The sequence below is a fragment of the Trachurus japonicus genome, chromosome 1, assembly GCF_045865225.1.
Source record: "Trachurus japonicus isolate A0001 chromosome 1, Traja_1.0".
Lineage (NCBI taxonomy): Eukaryota > Metazoa > Chordata > Actinopteri > Carangiformes > Carangidae > Trachurus > Trachurus japonicus.
This window is the reverse complement of record NC_140907.1, coordinates 38,454,565-38,464,915: the sequence shown is the minus strand read 5'-3', so window position 1 is coordinate 38,464,915 and position 10,351 is coordinate 38,454,565. Positions and strand designations below refer to the sequence as shown.

Genomic DNA, 10,351 nt, shown 5'->3' with positions numbered 1-10,351 from the left:
GTTTTGTTTTTTCCAATTGTTTGGACTTTTATACCTTTAACAGGAAGTAGTGGTGGTGATTAGCCTACACATGTTATCCTACATGCATGACGAGGACGTTCATCTGAACCCTAAACCAGGCTCCATATTGGACCTGATGGTGTTGATGCCACATAACAGGATAATTATCGTTGTTCATTCATTTTTTTCTAGATCGCTACATTGCTAACGAGCTTTGATGACTTTGCAGCCGTCATACGCTCGTCTGTCTGTTTACCCGAGTACCCGAGTAGGCAATCTGCTATCCGGTTATGAATGTATTATCCGGTTAACCTAGGATTAAAAAAACGGCACGTTAGAGCAACAGTCTAGTGTCGGATCAAACTACATTATCAGCCATGGTTCGGCTTTTTGTCGTGTTAAACATTTTCTGATCAAGCAACGTGATTTTCTGCTGTGTAAAAGCGTTTTGGATCGAGCCTCAGACTTTCAAACCTTTTACAAGAATCTGTGGTGGTGACAGGTGACATCAAGTCTGTTAGAAAATCAGCTTTCAGTTTACAAACATTCTGAAACCTTCCCAGTTATTTCCTGAGACGATGCGAGGCAGAGAGGAGCGAAGGCACCAACATGTAGTGTGGACTAATAAATAAGCACCGCTAATGATTAAAAAAAAGAAAAAAAGTTTTCTCCTCCGAGGCAGCCACGGCATAAAGATGCACATCTGCCCCGTATGTGCATCTTAAACTCCATCTCTACTCTTATTATCCACCGGATATTTAGTCTGACGACGCTGTGTGTCAGTAATGCGACTGTCTGACGGACAGAGCGCATTTATGTCAGACATGACGTCATTTTATGTTTTATTACAGTAGCTATTCGGTTACCCGGGTACGACAAGGTTAGGATACTTGGTTAGAAAATTATTCGAAATGCCCATCCCTAGTCTGCACCGATATCGGTTAGTCCCGATGTGTAGCTGAAGTCCAACCTGTCTGGCCTGTCAGGTAGAAATGCTGCCCTGTCATTGGACAATTCATTCACCTGTTTGTACTGATTTACATTGAGCTGCCGCACTGAGGACATTGATCAATAATCAAAGTGAAGTATTGATTGTTAAACAGTAGGGGTGGAAGAAAAAATCGATTCACATAAATATTGCAATATCCTTTTTGACGAGTTTTAAATCAATTGTTTTTTTCAAAAATCTTTTTTTTTTTTGAATTTTTTTTTTTTGAATTTCTTTTGTTTTTTTGTTTTTTTGAAATGTTTCTAAATATTGTGCAATGTGCATTTGTTTGCCTTTTTTTACATACAGAGAGTCCAGGTTTTGAAAAGGGTTTAAGTTGACTTTATAATGGAGTATGTTAATTTATAGGCTCCTACAGTATTTGTGTGCAGATAAATGTTAAAAATGCAGAATCGCAATTTAAATCGCCATCCAAAAAATCGTAGAAGAATCGAATCGGGAGAAAAGCATATCATCGTCCCAGCCCTAGTGAACAGTAAGATGTGCAGAAGGAGCTTTAGGAGGTGAAGAGGAAGTTTTATTGTGAAGGGATGAAAGGAGGAAGCAGCGGGAAGTGGTGACAAAAGACGAGAGAGGAAGAGGAAGAGGTGTAATCTGTGTTCTGTGTTATTGATGAATCTGTCAATAGATCAACAAACTCTCTTTGCTCGTCGTCACAGAACAAACAAACAAACAAACGCTCGAGAGGCTTCGACCAGATTTAAGTCGTTTATCGTCATAGAAACGACTCAAAACAAACAAAAAAGACGATCAGAGGAGCTTCTGTCGTTCAACTGATCAATGTATTGATGAACTGTTTGTGCAGCGTGAGTGGAGAAGTGTGGCGTCAAAAAGAAAAAACGACTGAAACAGTTAATCGATTAAATAGAAAAGTAGGAGGAGAGGAAGTGAAGGGAGGGAGGAGGGAAAGGGAAGGAAAAAGGAGGAGAGGGAGTTATGTGAGGATGAAGGAGGCAGTCAAGAGAAGGGGAGAGAGAGAAGGAAGGGAGGAGGAGAGGAAGAAAGGAAGGGAAGAGGAGAGGGGGAAAGAGAGGGATTAGGAGAGGAGGAAAGAGGGAGAAGGAGAGGAGTGAAAGGAGGGAAGAGAAGAGGAGAGAAGGACGGAAAAAGGAGAGGAGGAAAGAGATGGAGGTGGAAAGGGAGGGAGGAGAGGAGGAAAGAAAAAGGAGAAGAGGAAAGAGGGGGAGGAGAGGAGGAAAGAGATGGAGGTGGAAAGGGAGGAGGAGAGGAGGGAAGGAAGGGAAGAGGAGAGAAGGAAGGAAAAAGGAGAGGAGAAAAGAGATGAAGGTGGAAAGGGAGGAGAGGAGGAAAGGAAGGGAAGAGGAGAGGGGGAAAGAGAGGGATTAGGAGAGGAGGAAAGAGAGGGAGGAGGAGAGGATGAACGGGAGAGAGGAGAAGAGGAGAGAAGGAAGGAAAGAAGAGAGGAGGAAAGAGGGAGAAGGAGAGAAGGGGAAAGAGGAGTGGAGGAAAGAGGGGGAGGAGGAGAAGACGAAAGAGGGAGAAGGAGAGGAGGGAAGGAAAGAAGGAGGAGAGAATGAAGGAAAGGAGTGATGGGAGGGAGGAGGAGAGAAGGAAGGAAAGAAGAGAGGAGGAGAGAAGGGGAAAGAGGGGGAGGAGGAGACGAAAGAGGGAGAAGGAGAGAGGGGGAAGGAGAGGAGGGAAGGAAAGAAGGATGAGAGGAAGGAAGGGGGGAAGAGAGAAGGAAGGAAAGGAGTGATGGGAGGGAGGAGGAGAGAAGGAAGGAAAGAGGAGTGGAAGAAAGAGAGAGAAGGAGATAAGGAAGGAAAGATGGAGGTGGGAGCTGCAGGAAGGTACCAAAGGTATGTAAGGAAGGAGGAAGTGAGGGAAGGAGAAAAGGAAAGATGGTGGGGAGGTGTGGTGGTAACGAAGGAAGAAAGGATGATGGAGGGGTTAAAAAGGTGGAAAGAAGGAAGGAAGGAAAGAAAGAGGAGGAAGAAGAAAAAAAGTGAAAGAGAGAGGGAGTTACCAGAAAACGGGAAGAGGAGAAAAAGTAAAGGAGGGAAGGAGAGGAGAGGAGAGGAGGGAAAAGAAGGGAAGGAGATGAAGGGTGTGAGGAGAGAGGGAAGGGAAGGGAAGAGGAGGAAGAGAAGGAGCTAGGAAGGAGGGAACAAAGGAAGGAAGGGAAGAAGGAGGCAAGGAGGCAGGAAGTGTGTTAGGGCTGTGAACAATGAAGCTGTGAAGGAAACTATCCACTGACCTGCTCCATGTTTTTCTTTCTCTCTCTCTCTCTCTCTTACTCTCCGTTCTCTCCTTCTTTTTTTTCTGCCTCTTGTTTCCTTCCAGGCTGAGTCACCACTGGAGCGCCTGAACACAGCAGCCGCAGAAGAAACAAGAAGAAATAAAAAGAAGAGAAGAGAAAGAGGAAAGAGGGAGTAAACACTGAAACAGAAAAGAGAGGAGGAGGTGAAGAGGACCAGGAGGAGGTGAGGAAGACAGAAAGAGGAAGTGAGGTCGGAGGGAAAGACAGAGAGTGAGAGAAGAGGAGGAAAGAGAAAGTGATCGACGGACGGAGAGAAAGAGAAAGAGGAGAAAGAGGAGAAGAGGAGGTGAATCCGGCCCAGCAGTGAGCAGCTCACCGATCTGATCTGATCTGAGGTCTGTTCTCCGCGACGCTCCGCACACCGGGAGAGCTGGGAGCGCCGGAGAAGATGAGCGACCAGAACGTCGTCAAGGAAGGCTGGGTCCAGAAGAGAGGTGAGTGGTGGTCGGTTGGTTGGTTGGTTGGTTGGTTGGTTGCCGACGACGACGACCGCGGGTTCGATTCCCCCTCACACACACTTACACACACTCAGGGCCGTTTGCTAGGAATTCTGGGTCCCCTTAAAGAATACTAAAGTGGGCCCCTCCCCCTAACTTTTCCTTTTTTTTTTCTTAGACTACGTATGTATTATCGTTTTTTAATTTAGTCTTCTTTGTTTTGATGCTAATGCAGCATTACACTGCAAAAACTCAAGTATCTTAGCAAGAATATTTGTCTTATTTCTAGTCAAAATGTCATTTCTAGTCAAAACAAATCTCATTATGCTTCAAATAAGACCATACACATAAAAAGTAGCTTGTTTTTAGACACTTTTTACTCCTTTCAAGCAGATTTTCACTTGGAATAAGTAGAAAAAATCTGATAGTGGAGCAAGTTTTTCTTATTACAAGCACAAAAAAGTTACTTTCACTGGCAGATTTTTCTATTTATTGTGAATTTAAGTGAAAATGATCTAAAAACAAGTACATTTTTAGGTGATGAGTCTTATTTTAAGTGGAAAGAGATTAGTTTTGACTAGAAATGAGACATTTGGACAAGAAATAAGACAAATATTCTTGGAAAGATGTTGCGTTTTTACAGTGTACTATGAGTATTAGTCAGGGTCTTACGCAGAATAAATCAGTCATACAAAGATTAGACTACTGGGGTTTTTTATGGGCCCCACTGGGCGCTGGGCCCCTAGAGTTATCATCACCTTTCTCCCCTATACAACGGCCCTGCACACACTCACACACACAGTCCTGCATGTGGATTCATCCACCGCTGAAAATAGTCCCTGACTTACTGTTTCTGAGCCTCTATTAAAAGTGAAACTACATGCTAGTTTGCTATACACAGCAAACTTTGAATCTGTTTTAGAGATGAACCCAATCCTGATTTTTGGGGTTCTGCCGAATACTGTTTAAAGGGACAGTTCAACATTTTGGCAAATTCTCCTATTGCCATAATCCCTATAGTCATAGTAGCAGTAGGTTTGTTACCTTTAAAGAGGAACAATGCAAGATTAAAGGGACAACGAGGAGTTTTGGAAAAGCGAAGTGTTTTCACACTACATTTATGAGCCTCCGCACCGTAAAATTCTTTGACCGGCGCAAGACAGACTCATGTTTTCATTCATCAAGAATTAAAGTCAGAGGTTGGAAGACGATCACATACCGTCGTAGTTCCCACCATAAACGGAGATTCAGCGGCGTTATTCTCATGACTCGCCATGAAACCGAAAGTAAAGAAACGCTGGTCGGCTCGCCCAGCATTTCCACCACCACTAATAATAACAAAATAACGATTGAGACAAAACCATAGATTTATCTAAAATGGACCATTAACAAGTGGTAACGTAGATTCATCCACATTAATATCAGACTTTTTTATGGTTGCAGAATTTTTTTGTCCTGCCGCTGGAGAAACTCCTCGTTGTCCCTTTAATTGTTGGTGCAAGCTGTTTTTAGAACGGCGGAGCAGAGCCGTGAGCTGCTCAGAGCTACGCTACGGAGGCTCATTATGGGATTTCTTGGTTTCCCTCATCAAACTCATCAAATACACAATCCAACAACTCCACAACGCTCTGGTGGACAAGTTGTGAGCTGCACATTCACCACGCTATGAGATAATAACACAACGTTACCACACAGAGTTGTTTAAGAGGGAAATTCAGAGACTGTTGATGAAAAACTGTCCCTGAAGGCAACGCACATCAGCGGTTTTGCATGAATTTCCCTCTAAAACAACTCTGTGTGGTAACGTTGTGTTATTATCTCATAGCGTGGTGAATGTGCAGGTCACAACTTGTCCACCAGAGCGTTGTGGAGTTGTTGGATTGTGTATTTGATGAGTTTGATGAGGGAAACCAAGAAATCCCATAATGAGCCTCCTCCGTAGTGTAGCTCTGAGCAGCTCATGGCTCTGCTCCGCCGTTCTAAAAACAGCTTGCACCGACAATTAAAGGTAACAAACCTACTGCTATGACTATAGGGATTATGGCAATGGGCCAATTTGCCAGAATGTTGAACTATCCCTTTTTACTGCAGGAAGTGGTCTCAGTCGTTCATGAAGCTTCTTGTTTGATTTCATTGTTTTTAAAGCAGGTTTATTGTTGTCGTTGTCATCTTTGTGAGACGTCCAGACTCTTGTGTTGGATCATGAAGGAGTAAAAATGGCCGACGTGATGTGTGACCAGTTCTCCCAGTTCTCCTTCAAAGTCACTTCTCCTTCTCTGTAGTTGTTTTTCCTTTTTTTTCTTTTTCTGAATTAATGCAAACGCGACAGACGAACTGAGGCTGAGTGTTTGATGTCTGGGCTGTGTTTGTTTCAGTGGTTTAATTTATCTCAGACTGTGTGTGTGTGTGTGTCTTTAGATTTGTCTTTAAGATGGAAAACGAGACGTTCTCTCATCGTCTGATCATTTCTGGCCTTGATTTAAACGCTGTTGTCGACTGGTCCGTGGTGCGTTCAGGTGCAGGTGTGTGTGTCTGAAACACCAGTATCAGTATAAGACTAGTTGTGGATAGGGGTGTGACGATATACTCATCTCACGATACGAGACGAGATTTTAAGAAAACGACAATGACAAAAATGACAAAATATACTATGACTGGACCAACAGACTTTTATTTAACCGAGTTGCACATGCATTTTGAAATGTTTTATTATATAACTCTTTACATGCATGATGTAAGCATGAGCTTTTAACTTCTTCTTCCACAAATTGAAACTAAAACTAAAATGTATAAAAGTTCAATAAATAAAATTAAATATTCCCAAGTGCAAACAATATTATGTGCAGTGTTTCCTCTAGGATTTTTTAATGTTTAATGCTGGACGCACTGGTTGATAAGTTTCCTTTTTACTATGAAGAGGAACTATGAAGATCAGCTGTGACTGAAAAGCACCTAAACCGAGTCCAGTGGAGTTGTAACTGTGGTGGAAAGTGGTGCAAAGTAATGGAAACTGGTAATGGAAACCCTGCTTTACATTGTTTTAACATAAAAAAAGAAAAAAAAAAAAAATCTTGCGAGACAGATTTTTAACACGACAAGAAATATTGTTGAGTTTAATCTTGTTTAATGCAGCAGTGTGAGCTGTGTGGTGTTTGTTAGTTCTAGTAAACTTGAACAGCTGGTTTATTATTATTTCTATTTTAGTTTCTTACATGGAATTATGTGGTTTTATATGCTTTTATTTTGATGGAATCGGTAGCGTTAGATTTCCTGTTTTACCTGAAGCAGGTGGAGGTGATTGGCTCAGGTTTGTAATCGGTCCATGTTGAGCGACATGTGCAACATCTTCAGCTCAGACTGGACTGGACGCCGCTGCACTGACTCTATGGCAAGCGGATTTAACATTCAAAAGCTAAGTTTGACTCTCCGGAATTAACATTGTAGATATCAACAACGTCTTTCTGACTAGTCGTAACTACATTTTGAATAGTTGGATTTTTTATTCAAGATATCTGTAATTCAGTTTTGCCTCGTCAAAAATAACTTTTCAGATATCTGCAACTACATTCTTCCTATCCACAATTGTGATTTCAGATCCACAACTACGTTTTTCCTAGGACAAATGACGTCACTTTAACCATTCATGTGTATGGGGTTTGTCATTACAGATATCTACAATTCAGTTGCAGATATCCGCTATGTGAATTACGGATATCTGTAACTGAATTACGACTAGTACTGATTCCAGTTTGAGATATCTACAACGTCATTTTGCCTAGTCAAAACTTAATTACAGATATCTGAAAAGGGACATGTATCTTTAATTGAGGTGAATTAAAGATATCTGTAACTGGAATTATGACTAGTCAGAATCAAATTGTAGATATCTCAAACTGGAATTAGTACTAGTCGTAATTCAGTTACAGATATCTGTAATTCACATAGCGGATATCTGCAACTGAATTGTAGATATCTGTAATGACAAACCCCATACACATGAATGGTTAAAGTGACGTCATTTGTCCTAGGAAGAATGTAGTTGTGGATATCTGAAATGACAATTGTGGATAGGAAGAATGTAGTTGCAGATATCTGAAATGTTCTTTTTGACTAGGCAAAACTGAATTACAGATATCTACAACACATATCCAGTCTGGCTTTTACATGTTAAAATGGCTTGACATACTGACTCGCTATCGGAAAACTGACGAGGCCTGGCTGGGGAAGCTAGCTGGTTAGCATGCTAATTGTAGTAAAAACAGAAGAGACGATAGAGGTAGAAGCAAAACAAAGTGGAAACGGCCGGTCACGGTGAATGAAGAAGAGATAAAGTTTGATGCTGAACTCATAACGTGTCTTCCAGACTGTTAATGCTAATGTTAGCTATGTCGTCACCAAAGACTCATGTCCACAGTAGAATAACAAAAACAATGTGAGGCGATGTAACTACTTCTGATGCCTGTTCTGCCATGTTTTCTTGATCCACATGCAAATGTAACATAACTACATGATTCAGTTTCTATATTTGAAATAAAATAAAACTCATATGTGACCCGATCCAGCAAAATGAGTCACAGTGACCCAAATTTTAAAAACTGAGATTTTAGTATCAGTGGAAAGAGAAGAAAATACAGTATGTTGACTGGTTTTCAAGATACGGCCATTTGAATTATAGTCTTCCACTCTGTTTTAACGATTGAAAACCAGAGAAAACTGCGTTTAAACAATATAGAACGTCTGTGGTTTAAAGGCCAGCAGACTCTGGCGTCTGTTCCCGTACTACGTGATTACACGCACTCTATACAGTCCCGTGTTGTCATAGAGGCACCGTTCAAGGACCCTCGGAAAGCAGAGAATCTCAAGATTCAGATGCTTTTTACAGCTCGTCTCTATCATAAACAGTTCAGAAGTTATTTAATGTTGTGCTCGTCTTTAGAGGGTTAAAAGTTGCCAGACAACTTTAATCGTCATTTTCTCAACTCTCTGCACTATGAAACTTTGGGAGATTGTTTTTGAATGTCATTTCTTTAAAATTAGCTAAAAAAAAACCTAGATGTACGAGGTTTATAGGTGACACATGACGACAGCGCTCTGATACAGGCTCAGATGTTAATATTTCTGTAGCGTCAGTGTCAAAGCAGGTTAGTTGGTTAGTTCCCAAAAACACAAAAAACACCTGAACAGTGTAACTATTTTTCTTTTTTCTTTATTTTACATTTTTGTGTGTAACAATATTCAACCTGACCGTCCCTGCTACAGTTGGTAGTGATTCCATCAACATCAGGACAATTAAGGGAAAACCTGCCTTCACCTCCCAAATGACAGCTGTCAGATGAGACAACTTTCCAGCTTGTGTGTGTGTTTTTGTCAGTATCTAAACAGCGCGAGAGACGCGTCTATGCCAGGGACACACCGGCCGCAGAAGCGCCGCGAGTAGCCGCGAAGCACCGAGAAGCGGAGCCCTTTTATGTTAAGGATTGTGTCGTATCGCTCTGGTTCAAAGCAGCAGCAGCAGCGCCGCGGCGGGCGAGCCGTGAGTGATCCTGTCAAGCCGGAGAGGAACTCGCACAAAGAAACAGCGAGAGAAACGTTCGGTTTAGCATCGATGCTAGGCTCTGTTAGCGTCGATGCTACGCTCTGTTAGCGTCGATGCTACGCTCTGTTAGCGTCGATGCTACTCAGTTTAGCATCTGTTTCTGTACCCGTCCCTTCTCGTCATAGAGGCACCATTCAATGACCGTCGGAAAGCGGAGAATCCGGCGATTCAGATGCAGTTTACAGCTCGTCTCTATCATGAACGGTTCAGAAGATATTTCATGTTTTGCACCGATGCAACGCTCATTTTCAGAGGGTTTAAGTTGCAAGTCGACTTTAATCATCATTTTCGTGCCTTTTCTCAATTATCTGGACTGTGAAACTTTGGGAGATTGTTTTTGAATGTCATTGCTTTGAAATTAGGGTACAATTTATTTTTTATTTTCTATGGGTTTTCCACGTTATCAGCTGATTATCTAAAAATAGAACGTTGCGACATCCGACTCATTTTGATAGAACGGGTCACAAATAAAACACAGCAATTGACAAATGCAATAATGTGAACCTCCCTCCGGTTTGCACATGATTTCCGTTGCTCGGAGCTTTGCAGAGATTCCGCTGCCGTTTTACCGCGCCCCCCCCTGCAATGGCCATGTGCACCCCCCCAGTTTGGGAACCACTGAGTGAGTGAGTCAGTAAATAAGTAAGTGATTTAGTGAGTTGGTGAATTTCTTAGTGAGATAGTTGGTGAGTGAGATCACTGAGTGACAGCGTTAATGGCGCGTAAAAAAAAATGCTGTCTCTTATCCTGTTTCCCGAGCGAGCTGTTTGCTTGCGGCATCACAAAACTTGTTTGACATGAAATTCGATTTTTTATTCGAATATCTGTGTTTTTTTAAGAGGCAATATTCAAACCTCATTTCTGCCATTCATTGACAGCCCTACAGACGTCACATGACTGTTGTTGCACTGAGGTGCTGAACAAATGGCAGCTGCAGTAGGATGATTGATGATTGATGATTGATTATTGATAGTAGTGAGACTGATACTAGTTGTTGTGTGTGAACAGCGGTGAGAGGTCGACTCTCG

At 42.0% G+C, this 10,351-nt stretch overlaps 1 protein-coding gene across 1 annotated transcript in view; it reads left to right on the top strand.

Annotated features, from left to right (window-relative positions):
• Nucleotides 1-3,371: 3,371 nt before the first annotated feature.
• The window catches only part of akt3b (v-akt murine thymoma viral oncogene homolog 3b), a 39,595-nt gene continuing 32,615 nt past the window's right edge, over nt 3,372-10,351 (top strand). Inside the window, exon 1 of the mRNA XM_085787401.1 lies at nt 3,372-3,724. Coding sequence (XP_085643527.1) covers nt 3,679-3,724 — 46 coding nt within the window. The 5' untranslated portion in view covers nt 3,372-3,678. The remainder of the gene's footprint in view (nt 3,725-10,351) is intronic.